Raw genomic sequence first — 21486 nt, 5'->3', positions numbered from 1 at the left:
TATCGGTCAACTCTTGCAACTGAGATTTCAATTCTTTTAACTCGATCGGAGCTATTCTATATGGAGCTATTGATATCGGAGTAGTTCTCGGCACTAATTCAATACCAAATTCAACTTCTCGAATCGGTGGTAATCCAGTAGCTCTTCAGGAAATACATCTGGATACTCACACACAACTGGCACATATTCAATCTTCTTTTCAATTACTTTTATATCAAGAACATAAGCAAAGTAAGGTTCATAGCCTTTTCTCACATAACTCTGAGCTTTCATCGACGAAATCACAACCGGCAACCCATTCAGATCATCTAACTCAATCCAGGTAATCTCATTATTCTGACATTTCAAATCGATCGTCTTTCGTTTGTAGTTCTCAATCGTATCATGCAACATTAGCCAATTCATACCCAAAATTATATCAAATTCATTAAATGGTAACAACATCAGATCAGCTGGAAAGAAAAAATCTCAAATCATCAACGGACAGTTCTTGCACACTTTATCTACTTAAACACACTTGCCTAAGGGGATTGATATTCAAATCACAAATTTAGTAGACTCTATAGGCAAAGTCTTACTAGATACTAAATTTATGCATATATAAGAATGAGTTGATCCTGGATCTATCAATGCAATCACAGTAGTATCATAGAGAGTGAAAGTATCAGTAATAACATCTGGAGACGAGGCTTCTTCGCGAGCGAGAATAGCATAAGCTCTGGTAGGTGCGCGGGCTTCAAATCTAACAGCAGTGTCTTTAGTTCCCCTCTGACTACCACTCACATTACCAGTGTTTCTGGGTGGTCTACTTCTAGCTGCAGTGTTACTCGGCCTCGTATTCTGCACTGTATCTTGCTCGGCCAACTCAGGACATTCACGGATGAGATGACCTAATGATCCACATTTGAAACAAGCCCGATACTTTAATCTAAAATTGTCGAGATGTCGTTTACCATAATGTTTGCACTGAGGTTGATTTGGACTGACATTTCCAACACTAGCTATTTATGTAACTTTCGAACTCACAAGTGGTCTATCTCGATCTCGTCTAGAATAACCCACAGTAGCCTTTAAACATCTAAAATCATCTCAGAACTTCTTTGATGCTGACTAAAATGACTTACTCGATGATATTTTTCTCAAATCTCTAGCTTCAATGTCAGCTTTTGTTTTCTCTTTCCCAAGTTCCTCAGCTTTATATGCTCGCTCAACGAGTACCACAAACTATTTTATTTCTAGAATCCCAACTAATAGCTTAATGTCTTCATTCAAACTGTCTTCAAATCTTTTACACATTGTTGCTTCAGTCGAAACATATTCCAGTGCATATCTGCTGAGTCTCACAAATTCTCGCTCATATTCTGTCACTGTCATACGACCTTGTTTTAACTTGAGCATTTTTTTGTGTTTTTGATCTATGAATCTCTAACTGATATATTTCTTCCAGAATCCAGTCTAAAATAAACTCCCAAGTAACCCGTTCTTTTGGAACCACTGATACTAGTGTATTCCACCGGTGATATGCAGTGTCCTTTAACAAAGATACACATTTGATACATTCATCAGGAGTATAAGATAATTCATCGAACACCTGAATCGTACTATCAAGCCAGAATTCAGCTTGCTTGGTATCATCATCAATAGTAGCTTTGACTCTTCGACCCTGTATTTTCTAATTTTATCAATTGAAGGCTTATTTAATCGCATCGGATCAGTAACTTGAGGTATCACAGGTATTTGGGGAGGATTAGGTGGGGGTGGAGGTTGTTGAGCTGTCGGATTTATTTGGATATACTGTGTGAACCATTCATTCATCATCTAGAAGAAAACTTGTTTAGCCTCTTCCTCGTGGTTACTCGTAATCGGCCTAGAATCAGTCGTCACTGCCCCTTGAGTGGGAACGGGTGCATTATTTTTCACATCATCAGCTACAGCTCGACCGGGATCCATTTACTATACAAAAACACATTTTAATTGTCAGGAATCATCATACTATCGTACTTTAAATATATGGCATGTATAGCTAGAATCACACGTGCTACGTTAGTCCTAGAACCGACTAAACCGTAGCTCTGATACCAATCAAATGTAACACCCCTATCCTAAATCCTTCGTTGAATTAGGGTTACAAAGCATTACTGATCAAAACACAGTTCAGAACATTTATTCAATACAATTCAAGCACAAAGTAATTTAATCTACTTTACAATTTTTTTTTCTACAAGTCAAATTCGTATATCTGAATCACATAGTCAACCAAAATCAATCATACTTTTCTAGTCATTTCACATATACAAATCATGTTTCAATATTCAACTATATCAATATCATTTATCTAATCAAATTACTAACCAACCAACAATCATCAAAATCATAGTGCACGTGCTTTATAAATACAAAGTTTGAACCATGTGACCATCAATTACATGGTATTCGAATACCTAAATCATAATCAAACATAATTCATCTCATAAACCAAGCATACATTAAGACATCCTTTAGTATAATTTCATGCCTTTAACTAAATACTAAACATACCAATTCCACCACTCAATATTAAGCTAAACATACTATTTCATAACCTAATACAAACATCAACATGTAATTTATAACTATATATATAACCAACGAAACATACCAAAAACATAGTCATTAGTCCCCATTTAGAATCATACCTAAATAACCAATACACAATCAATATATATATTCATCATATAACCTATAGGAACATACACCATAGTTAAAAAAAAATCCATCATTTACCTCATTACTCAAACCAAGTTATATGACCATCCACCACACAAGATATACCATATGGCATACTTCCAGAATGAACTAATTACATGGCCTAATATACACAAACATTAGCATCATTATCAAGCCATTTTCGCATGGATATATATATACAAATCAAAATGAACCATATTGAAATTAGCCTATACATGCCATACGTCAAAGGTACAAAATCTTAAAGTACCAAAATAGTGATTGATAGTGTGGCGATGTTCCTTGATGATCCTCGAACTTGAGCTAGCTTTATATATCTATAAAACAGAAACAAAAGCACAAAGTAAGCTTTGAAAGCTTAGCAAGTCATAAGCAAATAATTTATCACAAGAACATATATAATTCAATTCGGAATAGGACAAATTTAACTAATCTCATACACATATACAATCATTTTCTCATATAATCCAAATTACCACAATAAGTAACTTCACTTACCTTATTATTATTTTTTCAATGAACATATAAACCTCATACGTACCTGAATCATTTAGCTCAATTTCAAATTTAGACTCGTTTTAACATTGCCCATTGAACCATTCAAAATTGTTAAGGAGACTCGAAAACACATATCACATATAATGCCATACCCCAATATGGTCTTACATGTTATCACATACCGAGGCCTCTGTTCTAGACGAGGTCTTACACGAATCATATACGATGCCAATGTCCTAGACATGGTCTTAAACGTAATCTCATATCAAAGCCAATGTCCCAGACATGGTCTTCCATGAAATCAGACCTCGAAAGTCCTAACGTCATGACATACGTATCCTATACTATTCCTACAGTTCATACGGGGCTTTCAGACGTCATAATTCAATCAATTCAAGCTCAAAATAGGTCATCCCATGCTCAGTTCAATTCGGCAACATATACATTTGTATATACAATTTAATTTAAGAACATTTATTTACTTATGAACTTACCTCGTTCAAAAACGAACGGATCGAAACGACTATTCAACAACTTTCGACTTTCCCCAATCTAACTCCGATTCCTTTCTTTCTTTATCTAAATCAATTCAAATTTAACTTATTTAATCACCTATTCATTTAATTTCATCCAAAAACACATAAATGAGAATTTTGCACTTTAGCCTCTAAAATTTCACATTTTCTTAATTTAGTCCCTATTTCAAAACAACACAAAATACACATAATTTCATTAAACCCATGCTTGGCCGAATCTTCCCTAGGTACCTAGCATCCCATTAATTCCATTTATTTCACATTTCAACCCCCCAATTTGAAAATTTCACAAATAAATCCCTAATTTGGATTTTTATCAAAAATCACTTTATAAAATATGAAAATCTAACATCAAATATTCATATTTCATCATTAAACATCAAAGACCACATAAAATTTTCAATGGCAACTATCAAAATCTTTAATAGTTTTGAAATCGAGGACACGGGCTAACTAGTTCTAGCTGCAACGATCACAAATACGTAGAAAGCATTAAAAACGGAGTTAAAATCATACATATTTGAGCAAAAACATCATGGTCGAATGTCTAGCTCTTCAATGGCTATTTTAAACCCTATTTTTTATTGTAAATGGATGTAAGATGATGAAATTTGGCTTTGTTTTATTTATTATTAACTTAATTATCTATTTACCCTTTTACCCTTTAAAAACATTAATAATAACACCAATTGCCACTCCATTATCATCCACTATCTCATAAATGGGATATTTACTACATAAGGACCTTCACTTTTAGGTTCGATGGCTATTTGATACCTTTAGCTTATAGAACCCAACTTTTACGCTTTATGCAATTTAGTCCTTTTTACCGAATTAAACACTTGAACGATAAAATTTCTTTACGAAAATTTCACAAAACTCTAATATCATGCTGTAAATATTAAAATAATAATAAAATAAATTTTACGACCTCAAATTTGTGGTTCCAAAACCACTGTTTTGATTTAGCTAAAACCGGGCTATTATAATTGTATTGCACTTTAATCCATAGTTTAATGTAGCTCATCTTTGTTTCATTTGATTTAGTAAAAATCTGATCTTTTGTGTTTTCATTCATTTATCTTTCTTCCATTATTGTGTTCTCCAAGCTTTTGTAAAAAAGCTTAGTTTTTTTATTGATTTGCTTTTGACTCAAGTTAATGTCATTTTTTCTTGATTCTTTGTTGTTAAATAGCTTAGATATGAGTTTAAGAGGCTAAGTCTTAGGTGGTTGGTTGATGGAAATGGTGGGTAATTGATTTTTGGGTTTAAACACTAAATCGCAAAATTTAAACTAAATCGAATAGACTTAAAAACACAGGATTAACACCTTTAAGGGAAAATTAAGATAAGTGAGACCGAGAGGAGATCTTATCGGACACCAATTTGATAGTCTCGAGTTAGTTTGGTGAGGTTGAGAGATAAATTGAACTAATTTATCTAAGTTAGTAAAATTGAGGTGAAGAGGTAAAATTGAATCAATTTAGGAGTAATAGTAATTTAGGTCCCTAATCTAAAGGTTAACCAATCACATGGAAATCATCCAACCATTGTCTATTATCATATTTGTTAGTTTCATGCTTTGCATAATTTACAATTTAGTCCTCTTACACTCCTAAGTAATTAATTAGTGTAATTAAAATCTTGTATGGTCAGTCGTAATAAAATACTTAGTGAATAGTTATTTAGACTCCTTTAATTGCATGACAATAGTTTATAAATCACTTAATCGCTGACTCCTATGGGTTCGATCCTTGGAATACTCTGGTGTTCCATTGAACATTATAAATATTATAACTGACCTGTCACACTTGTAGATACCACATAGATTAGATTTGTATTTGTGTTGATTCTCAACCTCAGTGCACGCATGCTAAGGCACGATTAAGTTATAGGCGCCATTGCCACGGAGTCAGTGCATGCTTTCTAAGGAGATAATTAACCCAAACTAAGTTTATAGATACAACATTTCTTTTCTATTGTGTTTGTAATTTTGTTTGGAAAATATTTGTTGATTTGTGTCAATTCTTTTTGCTTGCAAGGAGTAGTGTATGACTCAAATTGGTAATGGGATCGTACCATTCAAACTAAAACTAGAATCAAAAAGAATTTTGACACATGTGAGAAGGGGGCAACTTCCAAGAGTAGCCCAACCTCTACTGATAGACCCACAAATTGCCAATCCGCAGATTGACAATCTGAGAGTAGAAGACCAAACACCTCCACTACGCCAAGTACCGATGGAGCAAAGAACGTTGTGAGATTATGCCATGCCTAACTTGGAGGAAGTTCAAGGAAGCATTAATTGTCTGGCGATTAATGCTAACAATTTCAAGATCAAACCGCCAATGATTTAGAAGATACAAGGGAATCTTCAATTCCAGGGATCAATGAGCGAGGATCCTAATGAACACCTTAAGTGTTTCTTAACCTTGTGTGATACCTTTAGACAATGAAGTCATGGATGGATATCATGAATTTTTGCCTGCTCGAAGGAGAGTCACTCTTTGAAGCATTAGAGGGCTTCAAATTAATCCTATGTAAGTGCCCTTGTCATGGCTTACAAGATTGATTACAATTGCAAACCTTTTATAATAGGCTTGACTGGAACTTGCAATCGAGCCTTGATGGAGCATCCTCGGGGGAATTTATGTCAAAGACCTATGCTGAAGGGTGCCAATTAATTGTGGGTATGGCGATGAACTCCTGTATGTTACCGGTTGAGTGATTCACATACCGAACTAACCAGCTGACCGTGAATACGATCGGTAATGAGGACAGGTTTCAACAAATGCTCAAGAGGCTTAAGAACCTTAAAGTTAGTTTGGTTCGATCACCAATTCCAAACTAGCCCCTTCTAACCAATGCACATGTATGGAGCAATCATGAAGGCACAAATTGGGGGAGCCATAATGAAAACACTCTCATGGAGTTAAACTACTTAAGGAATAGGGGATAAAACCTGTACTCTAACACCTATAACTCGGGGTGGCTAGATCACCCCAATCTTAGGTGGGAAGGGAACCATGGGAGACCCTCCAACCAAAGAGTACCCAACTTGAATCAACCTAGACCCAACGCTCTGTACCAGCCTTCACATCCATATCGACCACCTCAAGAACCCAATAGGAAACCCACCTATAGTAGTGACCCTCCCATTCTTGTAACACCTCTCATTCGTCTCTGCCACTAGAATAAGGTTACGGGATGCTACAATAATTAAAAAAAAACATGAAATTTTAAATAATTTTTTTTTAAAAATTCATTAAATCTTAATCATTCAAACCAAACATGTTTTTCATACGAGATCGGGCTTAAATTAAGCTTACAAAAGCTCTAAAATCAATCAAAGATTGAATTGAAACATTTCACAAAAGAAAGACAAAAATATAAAATAGGGGTCGCACAGTCATGTGGCCAGGTTGTGTGAAAGGTTGAGACCATATATCATTGAGTCATATGGTAGTGTGACTGGGTCATGTAACTAATTGTGATTGTATAGCAATCTGGCATACCATATCTATAGTATTCACATGAGCGCGTGGCTATCCCATGTGACAATCTGAAATCGTGTCATTTTCATGCTTTCTAAATACCAATCGCACACGATCGTGTCACCAACCCGTGTGTGACACATTATCGTGTGGTTAGTCGTGTAACACCAAACATGTTAATTATGCAATTGAATCAAACCAAACACTAAAGTACTTCCAAAAACAAATTTAGATACATTAAACCCTAACTTAAAACACGTCAAATACCCAAGCAAAATCATTATACAATAAATCCTAATAGTTCCTAACCATTATGCCACATTGGCACCATCACAAACAAGTTATAAACATTACAAGTCTTTATCTAACTTTAATTCCAAATTACCACATTCAAAAGTCACAAACATGTATAATAATCCATAGTTCAAATACTCATCTTGCCAAAATAGACTTACCAATTCTCACTTTTAAACATATCAAAACTTACCGAAACACAATACTAACTGTTAACATCAAACCCTACAAGTGCGCATTCTAGCTGTTAACATCGTTAACTTCAATGACCAAAAATTTTCAAGTCCTTATACTCTTTATAAATTTGGAAATTAATCCATGTTCTTTTATTTCTATGAATTTAACCCCTATATTTTTTAGATTTTAAAATTCAGGTCCAATTGTTAATTATGTTAATTTTTTTTGTTAAATTCAAGTTCACTCATTTTTAGCTTATTATATAAGAAAACGCCTTAAAAATAATTCAATAATCAATTGAGCCCTCAATTATAAACAACACCTAATTGAGCCATTTATCGAACTTAAGCACTCAATTAAGTGCCTGAATTTAAACTTTTTGTGGAAGCTCCTAAACAATGTTAGCTTTGTCACGTGGCATGCCAGGGTTGTGCAATATGGTTAAATATGATAATTTTTATGAATTTTTTTAAAAATATAAACAAATTCAAAAAAATTCACAAAATTTGAAAAATTGAAGTTTAAAAATTATAAAAATGGAAAATATTAAAAATAATAGAAAATAATTTAAAAATAGTTATTTTTGTTTTCCTTTTTTTACTTCTTTCCTTTTTCCTTTTTTTTGTTTCTTTCCATTTTCCATTTTCTCATTTTTCTTTCCAACTTTCCATAAAACCCGAAGTGGATGCCGCCGCAAGCGACATTGACAGCTCCTAGACGGTTCTTTCACCTCCCAAAGTCATCATTTTGGTTGACCTTAATGTCAACCCTCCTGAATCCAAAAACTATGATTCTCTACTCCTCCCTACTCTCGACCTTACCAGGTTCTTACCCCTTTGCTCGGATTCGTCCTATGTTTTCTATAATTGTTGGAGCAATTATTAAGCTTTCTTAGTTTCTTTATCCCTTGTATTTAGTTCCAAATTATTTATTTTCTAGAAATGGGATGTTATGTTTATGAGTTTAGAGCAATTTAATTTCATTTTGACTTTGCCTAATGAAGCTCTGAATTTAAACTACTTTAAGCACAAAAACACTAGAAAAATCTTGCTTTAACAGCTCTAATAAACTTATTGTATGCTTAGAAGTTTTGTGTTTTCTGAGTTAGGAAGTTGAGGTGAAGTTCAAACATTATTACAATAGGAGATTTAATGAAAATTTTAAAATATTTTCTATTATTAAAAAAAGGGAAAAAAGAAAATTGAAAGAAAAAAATTAAAGGAAAGAGAGAAAGAAAGTAAAAAAAAAAGGAAAAGAGAAAAAGAGAAAAAATATTTTAAATGATTTTCTATTATTTTAAATATTTTTTTATAATTTCTATTTTTTTAAATTTCTAAAAATTTGAAATCTTTTTAGAGTTTTTTAGAACTAAAAAAAAATTAAGATAAGTTACCTGCTTTCGTCACGTGGCACAACCTAGGCATGCCACGTAGCGAAGTTAACGATGTCAAAGGACGAGGTCTTAATTGATTGCTTAAATCTGATTGAGAGCTCAATTGATTATTGAATTCTTTTAAAGGGGCCTTTTCATATATAATAAGCCTTCATTTTTTTTTATAGTTTCATTGTTGCCAAGTGAATCTATTTTTTTTTATTTCAAAATGTCACACCAAAAATTTAAAAAAAGAAAATTTAACAGTGTTAAATATTGAACCTAAGCTTAAAAAATCTAAAAAGTAGATAGACTGAATTTTTAGAAATAAAAGTACATAGACTAAATTAAAAAAATGTATGAAGAATACACGGACATGTGGCATATTTTAACCTAAACCCAAATGATTTTTCACACATTAAATTGTTGTTTTATGTAGTTTTTAACATATTGGAGCATATGTTTTGTGTAAATAAACTTTTGGGTAAATTTCATCATAGGTCACTCTAAAATAGTGTTATCTCTATTTTGGTCACTTTAATTTTTTATTAATTAAATCACTCAAATTAAAATAATTGCTCGAATTGGTAATTGTTGTTAAAAATTTAAATAATCCATTAATGGGTTTGTAACCCCCCAAATTTCTTAGATTTAAATTGTGAAAATTTGTTAAGTAATTTAATTTAGTGTGTTGGTTAAGTGCTTTGGATGTTTGCATTAGGTTTTGAGTTTGATTCCATGTTTTGAGATTTTCTTATTTATTTTTGAAGTATGCTCAACTTGAGTCTTAGGCCTTATCTTTTGTTTTCGTGAGATTGTGATATGATTTGGCTTAGTGGTAAGGTTTTAGTTTAGCTTTAGGTCTTGTGTTACATAAATATATATTATTTTTTGCTCCCTACACTATTATGGGTTGTTGAGTTCAATTCAAATTCTATAAAATCTGGTGGGTTGGATTTTTATCAGAATATTTGATTTTATTTTCTTAAATTTATCAAAATTCCTATTTTTTCCCTCATTTGCAACCATCCAAACCCCCACCCCTTTTGAAAGTTGTTTTTCTTTCTTTTCCCTATATTGTTGATTTTTTCTTCTTTTCTTTCTTCTTCCTTGAGTTCTTTTCTTCTTTTTTGGTAATTCTTGAGTATTTCCATTTACTTCGTGCATAGTGTTGCTCTTAAATCGCAAGTCGTTCATAGTGTAAGTTTTCGTTTAAGTAATTTTTTCTGAAGTCTCACACTTAGTTTGTTCTTTGAAGTAATATATGGTTGTGTTAATGTTCAATCCTCGTTCTCAGTAGTGTTAAATGTTCTTATGTTTTGGTTAGGCGAAGGGTACGAAAACCGAATTCTTCCAACAGAGTAGTGCTCATTTTGGACAATATTTTTTGGGTGGTAAGTACTCGAATCCCAATTTAGGGGCTAAAATTTTGATAAAAAGATGCTATTTTAGATGGGTATGTGACGGTTAGTTGGTATGATTTGATGATTGAGTGTAGGTTTTGTGAGTTCCTAGTTGTGTGGTCAATCAAATCATCCATCGGGTGTGTGAAAGTAACCCAAAATCTTGATTGAAACTCGGTAAAACCTGAAAAAAGAGGTTGTTTTCGAAACTACTCTACGTCACACAGTCGTGTAGCAGATCATGTGGACCTTTTTGGACCAATTTGAAGGCCCAATTAGGGGCCGATTAAGGGACTCTAAAATTGGATCTATGGGCACTTTGTTTGCTTATAAAATTCAGTACGTTACACATAAGTATGCTTAGAAAGCATGTCAAGTAAGTTTTGTTTTGTATAAGTTATGTGATATGTTGTGCTCTATAAAATATATATGTTTAGGTATGCATGATATACAACTTATGAGATATGTATGTATGTTATCATGATTATACATATGCATTGGGGTGGGTTTTGATATGTTGGAGGAAGTGTAATCTGACAGTTTTACTGTAATTTTGGTGGTTAAATCACAATTTCTGTTTGGCAGCTCAGGTTCATATTTGAGAGTGACATACCGCCACGTACTAGTGTGATTGGATGGACAGAGATAATGAATAGTGGATGGGGGTAGAATCTGTTTTGATATGATATATGTTCTGAAATTTGAAAAAAAGATATATGTTATGAAATTTTGATTTGGCATTTGTATAAGTGTACGTTATGAGTAAGAAAATTTTGTATGTGGGTCAAGTCACACAATAGGATTCTAGCTCACTCATTTGTTCTGTTTCGTTTTAGGTGACCATTAGGATTAGGATTGGACAACAATTATGGAGCTTGGTTTGAACATTTTGGTCTTTTTTAATTCTGTTTCGTTTTTTTTTTAAATTTTGCTTGGGACTTTAATATTGATTTTTGTATTTAGTCTAAAAACGTTCTATTCATAATCAGAGTTTTAATCAAGAAGACATAACTAACAATATAATCAGAGTTTTAATCAAGATGACATAACTAACAATATTGACATAACTAACAATATACTATGGTTTTATAAGACAAAAATTTTTAAATGTTTTTTTGCAACAAAGTTTTTGAAATTCGATACGATGTTTTACTACGCAATTGATTAATCAATTTGGTTTTGTTTTACTAAACTATGGGCTTTACGAACTTTTTTTTAATTTTTCTTGGGACTTCAATATTGATTTTTGTATTTAGTCTAAAAACGTTCAATTTCTAATCGTAGTTTTAATCAAGACGGCATAACTAACAATATACTATGGTTTCATAAGACAAATTTTAAAATATTTTTTTGCTGTAAAGTTTTTGAAATCTAATACGATTTTTTACTACGCAAGTGATTAAGCAATTTAGTTTTGTTTTACTAATGTATGTTTTGGGACTAAATTATGGAATTTATAGACTTTTGTTTATTTAATTTTGCTTGGGACTTTTAATATTGATTTTTGTATTTAGTCTTGTAACATCCCGAAATAGGGCCTAAACAGAATAGTGGTTGCAAAACCAAGAATCCGAGATAGAAAATATTATAGTGATTAATTTTTATGATTTACCGATTGATTGGATGCATGTGTTAGAATACCGATAAGAAATTTCAGCGACTGCTTGTCTGAATTGCATATTAGGGTCTAATTGCAAAAATGGGTAAATATGAGTTTTAGATGATAAATGATTTAATTGAAGTGCATAATTGAAGTAGAGGTCCTTAAATGGTAATCAGACCATTAGATTTTCATGGACAAAAATGGGCATGCATAGATAAAAATAACTAAAGTTTTAATGAAGGGCATTTTAGTCATTTGGTAATAAAAAGAATGAAAAGGGAAAAAGATGGAAAAATGTGCTCATCTTCTTCCATAAGGGCCAAATTTCAAGAGACACCATAGCTAAGGTTTCTTCACCTTCTCAAGCTCATAGTAAGTGCATCCAAGCCTCGTTTTTAATATTTTTTTACGTTTTTGGAGTCCTCGTAGCTCGATTTAGCTTATTCTACCAAGAATTCATGTTAGGGTTCCTATTTGGAAAATTAACCATAGGTGAAATGTGTTTATTTTGATGTTTTATGGTAGATATGAAGCTTGAAATTATGTTAAACAACTTTTGCTAGGCAATTTTAAGTGAAAACAAGTAAAATGACATAATTGGTAAAAATACCTAATGTTCATAAGTAAATGTTAGAGTGGGAATTTGATGTTGCCATAGAAGAGAAAGATGTTCAGCATGTCACAAAACATAAGAATAAGGGATGAAGTTTAATTTCCAAGCTTTGGGGCAAAAGTGTAAATATGCAAAAGTTTAGGGGCAAAATAATAATTTTGCCAAAGTTTGAGTCAAAGACTATTTTGATGAATGTGAGTATTAAGTAAGCTAAATTTGATATTATAGATCAAGAGGAACAAAATCCAGAGTTAGACCGGGGAAAGAAAAAGGTTGAGTACTAAGTCGCTAGATTTGATCGTATTTTGTAACAAGGTAAGTTTACGGTAAATAAATGTAATGTTTCAATAATTATTATTAATGTTTCTATTTTCTAGCAATTATGTACTTATTTCATGAAATTATTTAACGTTGACTCAAGTATGAGATGATAGAGAATTAGTGATAAAAAGTCTCGTTGAAACATTAGGAATGTATCGGATACAAATGTCATGACTTTAAGGGAATGAGATCTCATGTAAGACCATGTCTGAGAAATGGCATTGGCATTATTGAAGTTATGAGAGGTCCCACGTAAGACCATGTCTGGGACATGGCATTGGCACAGAGATGAGAGGTCCCCCGTAAGACCATGTCTGGGACATGGCGTGAGCGCCGATATGAGAACTCTCATGTAAGACCATATCTGAGATATGACATTTGCAGTACAGGAAACATCCCATGTAAGACCATGTCTGGGACATGGCTTTGGCATGTTATTATCAGACAGGAGACCCGAGTATCCTTAGTATTCCAAGTGGTTCAACGGGCTAGTAAATAGACTATGTTATATGAAAGTTCAGGTAAAAGCATAATAAATAGATTCAGGTGAGTTATAAGGGTTAAGAATATCTCCGTTATCAGTTAAGAAAAAGAAATTTCAGCAATGGAGGAGTAAGTTATATTCATGAGTTATTTAAGTAAGCAAGTAAGTAACAAGTAAGAGAGTAAGTAAAGAAGAAGCAAAGACCATGATACTTGATGATGATTTACGAGTATAATTATTTATGATAAATGTTGTTATTTATTTTATTGTAAACTTACTAAGCTTTACGCTTACTCCCTTTATTTTCCTTCTTTTTTATAGTATCACCAAGCCAATTCAGGGATCGTAAGGGCGTCGGAGATTGTTTCACACTATCAACAGACCATCTTGGTATTTCGTGGTTCGAAACGTTTTAAGTTATGGCATGTATAGGGACTTAGTCATTTTGTGTGTGTGTCCTTATGATATGCTAATGAATAGCATGTAAATATTCGATAATGATTAGCTATTGAAATGGCTAGTTAACAACATGTTTTGGTGTTATGTATGCCTAATGATAGTTAAAACAAAGAAATTCTAAAAGAGTAAAAATTTGCAATGGAACAATTTTTGGACAGCAACATTGACGTGAATTTGAAAAATCACCAAGGATAGTAGAAATAGAATTAGAAAGTGAATGAGATATAGAATTAAATCTTATGGAGTCTATTTTCACATTAAAGAAACGGTGTAGCAAAGGAATTTTATATTTTGTAATATTTGAATTTTAGTGAGACAGGGTCAGAATGGTTTTTGAAGTCCTTTATTCTGAATTTAGAAAATCATTAAAAATTGTATAGCAATAATTATGAGTCATAATTTATATGTCTAGATTCCTTAGTGAGTCTATTTGCAGTAGAAACAAGCAGAAGCACCATATGAATCTCGTACAATGGGATAATTGATTTTTAGTGAATAGAGGTTAGAACCATTGGACAGTGAAATAGGGGATACTTTAATGAATAAAATGTACTTATTGGCTAAGCCAAAAATTGTTGAAATTTTATGGTAAGAAGATATATGAGTCTAGTTTCAGGGAAAATTTACATATCTAAATTTTGAGTTTTTTAGCTCGAGTTATAATTAAATTAGTGATTGTTACGCAGGTGGACAGTTTTATTGTAAATAGTGAAATGATTTATTTTGATTTATTTAAGTATTCAAAAAATTTTTAATGTTCCCGGTTTGGCCCCAAACTATTTTCGTTGCATGTTTTAGGGTCTCGAGGGTTTTTTTGGAACATATTGATTGAACAAGAGCGAATTAATTTTAAAAGCAATTTTTTATGCTCCGATCTAGTAAGTTAAGTCAAATAACGCCTCGTGCTTGACTCCGGCAATGGTCTCGGGTAAGGGGTGTTACAAGTCTAAAAACGTTCTATTTTTTATCAAAGTTTTAATCAAGACAGCATAACTAACAATATACTATGGTTTTATAGGAAAAAAGTTTTAAAATGTTTTTCCGCTGCAAAGTTTTTGAAATCTGATACGGTGTTTTACTATGCAAGTGATTAAGCAATTTGGTTTTGTTTTACTAAAGTTAATAAAACATGGTTTTCGTCAAAGTACCCAAGTGATTTTAGTAATTTCTATGCTTTCGATGATTTAATATGTTTTGTTTCCCTTTAAGTCAAAATGAGCTTTTCACAAAAACTAAGCGACAATGTTTTCACATAAGTTGTAACCATCACAATCTCACTGTAACGTCTAAGCTGGGTTTGGGGTGTTATAGGGTTGCTGATGTGGCACTTTCTAAAATTTGACCAAAGTTAGATTATCTATAATTAGTCAAAGATATATACTTTTTTGTTTATTTGCAATATAGGAACCACAATCTTCATCTGTGCCGAACACCAACCATAATAACCACAAATTCTCATCACCGCCCATCCTCTGCTCCTCCATCTTTAGCGCTACTCATTCTACTACCCATGCACCATAAGATCCACCTTACACAACCACTTCTTCTACATAGGTGATGAGGCTGTCGAAATAATAATTTTTTTGTGACGTCAAATGTTTTAATTATTATTTATTATATGTAGAAATTATTTCTTATTTTACATAAATCATCATAATAATTCAATTAATTTTAAGTTCTATACTAAAATAAATATGATATTCAAAACCTTGATTTATTTCTTTAGACTCTTAGGAAAAGAGACGATCCATCACTCCAATAAAAAAAACTGTAATTTGATATCTTTATTACATAGTACTAAGGTATTTATTTGGAAGGGAAATATTTTATTACAAAAAAAATTAAAAACAAAACTTTTATCCATAAACTTCACTCTTTGCATTGGGTGCCAAAATTGGTCAAATCCTACAAAACGACCAAAAGAAGAATGATGTTATTGCATTAAACGAAGGAACTTCATCACTAAAGAAGCAATGGAGATGTGAAGGAAGTGTGTTATGCATACTGCTTGTAGTCGACGCTAATGACACCAGCAACAGGGTTGGCAATAATAGTGAAGGCCTCTTGGGAGAGATCGATGGTTGATGGACATCTTGGACAGTGATCAACAATCTTCACATTAACGCTCTTGCCAGTGCATGGATGTGGTACGGGGTTTCGGGGTCCCGTGCAGGTCACAGTGAACATTTTCCCACACACTGTCCCATTATCCCACAATGCATCACCAGCTGCAGCAATCATTTTTCCTTGATCTTGGTTTCCAAAGCATGCAGAAGCTACCAACAACCACAATATATAGCATAGTTATATATTTGTTTCAAATCAAAGCATTTGGTTAAGAAAAAAAATTCAAATTTTGATTATAAATTCGATGGACTTGATTAGGAGAAATTAGAGAAAACAATACTCACGAACATATTTTGTATAAAAGGTGGCAATCCCTGGTGTTGCTGAAGCAAAGGAGATAAGGCAGGCAACCATACCAACAAAAAACAAACTATAATTCTCCATTTCTTAATTAGATTTCGATGTTTTAGGTTGCATGTGTTATGAGCACTTAAGCTATAGGAGTGGTCCACTTATGTAGGCTAATTGCCTGCCTCATTGGTAACTTTTTTTTGGGTGGTTTACTAATTCATTAGCATTTATTAAAAAAATTAATCACTAAACTTTTACAAAACTTACAATAGAGAGTGATAGATTGTAACTGAAACACCCATAAACACTGGAAAAAAAACCGAGAAAGAGATTATTGTAACATTCAATGATGCCATTGATGAGGGTGAATGGAATAGGAGATTATTGTAACAGCAGCAACAGTAGTGTAAGTAGTGAAGGTCATGTTTTCCTATGATGTCTCAATCTCGAACTCGTTCCCAATTCTATTTCTAACTTAGCTTGGTTCCCATCCGAACAGCCATCGCTTCTACTACTCTACCTAAATAGGTTCAAACAACCATCAACAACCTTCCCTGTGCAGTCCCTAGCAACAGCCGCAATGGTTGCCCATCCTGATTCACTCATGCAAGAAGTGTCGTAGTTACTTTTGATCGTCTGGTGATCTGGTTTCTTCCATTTAAGGCAACCATTTCCCTTGAACCCAAGAATCAGATTGGTTTCATGTTCACCATTTTTATCACAAAATAATTTGATTATTTTTAGTTCTATGTATTTTTAATGTTGTAATCTTTTTACCATTAATTTTATCTTCTAATTTGACCTTTGTGCTGATATAGACACATGGATCTTTAATATTATTTTTATAATAAAAGTATATAGTTTTTCTTTTATACTTTCGTGTATGTTGTTGTATTGGAATGGTTATAGTGATAAAAGTTATATGCACTTTCCGTTTTCCATTCCAAAGGTTTAATATTATTTCAATTTTATATAAAGGTTTTTAATATTTATAACATATATTTTTTGAAAAACCAGCCATGCATAAACAATATAGTTAGCAAAAGAACAGTAAGTAAAAAGAACTTGGAATTAAGTCAAGCTAAAATTTTCTAGTTTTGGTGCATAAATATAATAATTTCATTTCGATGCCATTGAAATATATATTACCCTATCATCCAAGGCTTTATATACATTAACATTTCATTTATAGATAATATCCCATAATAATAGTAATAGAGCAAAGTGAATGTTTTCAATAAAAAAATTTAATGAATTATTAAGCTATATCCATGTGTGAATTGGATTTGGAAGCATTAAATAAAATAAAATAAAATATATGGATAATATAAAAGTAAAATACAAGCTAAAGGATTGAAATATTTTCAATTATATATATATAAGAAGATGAATAGAGAAAAGGCACAAACTATCTAATTTTATTCAGCAATAATAAGTAAAAATAAGATGATAACAATATATGGAATATATTCCACTTATAATCAAAGCTGTGAAATTATATCCAATTTTCTTCGTAGGTAATTCATTATCTGCTTCATATGAAGAGAGAAACAACAGTAAGGGCACAAGAAACCACAACCATACTGGAAGCAACAAAAGTACCACCTTTTACCGCAGAAATCACAGACATAAAGCAACTGATTGCAGAAACAACAAGAACAAACATTTTTCTTTGCTAATTCACTAATATGCTCAAATTGGTTGATTTATTTGGTAATTTTAAGTGACCAAAAAAGATGTATTTATAAGGAACAAAAGCAATCAACCGACTTTTGAGCTTTCCTACTCTCATTTACTTCACTTACTCTAAACCCACTGTTTTGAGAAGTTCAATCACCAAAAATGTTATAAATTAATTATTTATCAACTTCATCCAAGAAATGCAATTAAAAAATTTAACGTCGAATAAATATGTTTCAATCCCAAGTTTATACTGGGTTCGACTTAGCTCGATGACTTTTTTTCTAAATAAATAATAATTTTATTTATCCAAAAAAAAGAAAAAAGAAAAATGTTGCTATAAATTCAATTGATAGGAAATTTCGTTTTGTGTATTATAAATTCAAATGGTTTTTTCCACATTAATTTTGTTTGTTTATGTAGTTTTTAACATATTCAGGCATATGTATTGTGTACATAAAGTTTTGTCACACTAAATTTTATATTTTTTCAAATTTATTTTTTTATATTACATAATTTATCATACTAAATTAAAGGTTTTTTTATACAAGTGAACAAATACATTTCAATAAGATGAAAGAATTTACAAACACATGAATCAAATTCTAATCTCATGTCGTTTAATTTGAAATCCATGCAAGTTTACCATTAAACCAATAACGTGACTAGCTAAAGTAATTAATTTTAAGTTGTATGTAATACCCCAAATTTTGGGGTTAAAACTTCTGAGCTTTGTGGTTAGGGTCATTGAGTAGGTTGATCTATTATATTTATCTTCGCGTTCTAGTGTTAGAATAAGTCTGCTAGTTCGGTGGTAAGATGTGTGTTAGGTTGCCTTTGGGTTTTGGGTTTAAATCTTCATATGTGTTTGAGTGGGTAATTTTATTTTAGATTTGTGTTTTTCTAAGTTGCTAAAATATTTATTTTAGCTATTTTATTTATTATTATTGAGAATAGAAAATCCAAAAAAAAAGAGTTGCACGTTCTTCCCCTCTTCTCCATTTTGTTCTCTGTGACTTTTCAATTTTTTCTTTCTTCCTCAAAAGAAAATATTCAGTTTCTTTTGATTATTTGCTTCTTTCATTTTATTGTTGTTGTCATTTGTGAAGGGAGTTTTGTTCTCGGGTGTTCGTTTAATCAGAATAGCAGAAGGTTTTTAAATCAGCTTGGTGGAGTGAGTTGAATGATTTTGGGTGCTCGTTTTTTCATTTAAGGTATGTGTTTGGAAACTCATATGTTTCGTTATCGAATTACTGCTTGGGTTCTTCGAAATTCGACAAATTCTGAATGTTTCGAAGATTGATATATCACTGTACTATTTTGCTATTTTTTTGCATTAAAACCTATATAATTTGACATATTTCTGAGTTATCAATGGTTGGTAAGAGTTTTGAGATCAAAAACACATTTTTCAGGCTATTTTAGGGTGGTTTCTTGACCACACAAGTGGCCACACTGGCATGTACCGCACACAGGCGATCCACACGACCTTGTACATTTGAGAAATTAGGGATTTGAGTGAATTTTGGTGCCACACAACCTGGCCAGACGACCATGTGGTTGATTTGGGGATTTTTAGTCGATATTCACATGAGCATGTGTTTTGGACACACAGTCGTGTCCCATGGGCACACGGGCGTGTGTTATAGTCACACGGGCGTGTGCTCCTTAACAAGGGCGTGCACCTCCTTCACATGGGTGTGTAGACCCTCACATGGCCTAAGCACTTCCACACGGCTGGGGCACACGGTCTTGTGGCCATATTTCGTAAATTTTTGTTCTGTGTCAGATTTTGACTTGTTTGTGTTCGTTTGTGTTTCGACCCTCAGCTAGGCCTTGGTAAGGGTGGTTAAGACTCTATTTTGGCCTGGACTTATGCATTAGTTATAATCATAGCACTAATTTAATGATTTATCTAAGTGTTAAGTGATGTTACCTAGTACTTAAGTACCATTATAACTGATTCTGAATCTGGTCGATTGAATATGTGCACCTTTGATTCTGTTTGATTGATGTGTGATTGTTTGTAAGTTGTGTACATTATTTCTGTAAGTCTGCTGGTGATCTATTTGCATACGTGCTTTTGCATAAAATTCCTGGGTTTGGTTGCGAAGAGAAGGAAGCTTGATTTGATTTCATAGTTTCAACTTCACATATGTCAGCTCAGCTGCATATTGTCATTTGAGTAGCTTAGTTCCACGTATGTAATGTGTAGGGTGGGTTGGCCTTTCAAGGTCCTATGTGGTGTGCATGGTTGGTTGGGCTTGATTAGCTCATATGTGGTATGCAAGGTGGTCGAAGAGGTGTTCGGTTGGTGGGGTGGGTTATTTTTTACTCATTGCATTCATACGCATTTTATTATATTCTTAATATACATGTAAGATTATGCAAGTATTGAGGAGTTAGTGATATGGTACTTGGAAATGATGTATTTTTGTTAATACGCGTTTTGGTATGTTTTGGTAACGACTTGTTGTTTGGTTTAGCGGCTGAGTTTTCTGAGTATGATTGTGTTCATATTCTGGTAACGGATTGTTTGTCATGACGCTCCATTTTCCATTTTCTGCTACGTTTCAGACTCACACTGAGCTCGTGTAGCTCACCCCCTTAGTGTTTCCCCTTTTAGGTACTCTTGCGTTCTGAAGTTGGACTTGGCATGCCGGAGGTCTCGAAGTGATAGGTTTTCAAACAAGCTAATAAGTCTATTTTTCAGTTCTTTATTTTGTTAATCCATTTTGGACTGTAAATTATTATAAGAACTGTGGTATAATTCTATTTAGGGTTTTTGTAAATGGCTTTTGTATTGAATTCTAGAAACTATGGAATTTTAATTCCGTATGAGTTTAACATAACTTAAATTTTCTGTTTTAAATTCTAAGTGGTTACATGATATAGTTTGAATCAAACAAACTACATTTGAAATGAGATTTTGACAAGTTGTTTATAAACTGCTTTTAAATCACTTTGGTGATCAATGTAACCTTCGGGATTTGGCCTAAACTTTTAGGCCAAATTTTAGGGCGTTATATTTAGTGGTATCAGAGCTAGGTTTATAAAAAATCAGCTTGTATTTTTACGTATCCGTGTGCGCATGATTTTGTTTTTAAAAAAGTTGATAAATCTTACGACTGTGTTTTGAAATAATTTGTGTCTTAGAAAAAGTTTTGTGAAAATGAGATGTCTGATACTCCAATGCCGATTCATGCAAAACTTAGGAAGTTGTAAGATTAGTTCCGTAAGATTAGAACTATACAGCTTAGGTATTTATTTTGTGTTCAATGTTGGAAATTGTAGACTTTTTTAGAGATTATTACGAGGTTCTATATGGACTTTTATGGCAAGTGAGATCGCGAGGATCAGCCCAGTGTGACTCTCGAGGGTTCATCAGCTTTTTCAGGACACGTGTT

General features: G+C 32.6%; 1 protein-coding gene across 1 annotated transcript; it reads right to left on the bottom strand.

The window, feature by feature from the left end:
• Positions 1-15749: 15749 nt before the first annotated feature.
• LOC107947503 (putative EG45-like domain containing protein 1) lies at positions 15750-16512 on the bottom strand. Its single transcript, XM_016882141.2, has 3 exons — positions 16393-16512; positions 15987-16257; positions 15750-15886 (listed from the first exon to the last, which is right to left on the bottom strand). Exons 1-3 carry the CDS (start codon positions 16490-16492, stop codon positions 15880-15882), a joined length of 378 nt encoding a protein of 125 aa, XP_016737630.1. The 5' UTR covers positions 16493-16512; the 3' UTR covers positions 15750-15879.
• Between the last annotated feature and the right edge of the window lie 4974 nt (positions 16513-21486).

The sequence above is a fragment of the Gossypium hirsutum genome, chromosome D12, assembly GCF_007990345.1.
Source record: "Gossypium hirsutum isolate 1008001.06 chromosome D12, Gossypium_hirsutum_v2.1, whole genome shotgun sequence".
Lineage (NCBI taxonomy): Eukaryota > Viridiplantae > Streptophyta > Magnoliopsida > Malvales > Malvaceae > Gossypium > Gossypium hirsutum.
This window is presented reverse-complemented; position numbering and strand designations above follow the sequence as displayed.

Excerpts from the sequence above, each read along its gene's own strand:
- LOC107947503 (XM_016882141.2), bottom strand. The coding sequence starts at position 16,492 with ATGGAGAATTATAGTTTGTTTTTTGTTGGTATGGTTGCCTGCCTTATC. Across the intron at positions 16,258-16,392 it reads CTTTTATACAAAATATGTTC|CTTCTGCATGCTTTGGAAAC; the intron begins GTGAGTATTGTT and ends GGTTGTTGGTAG.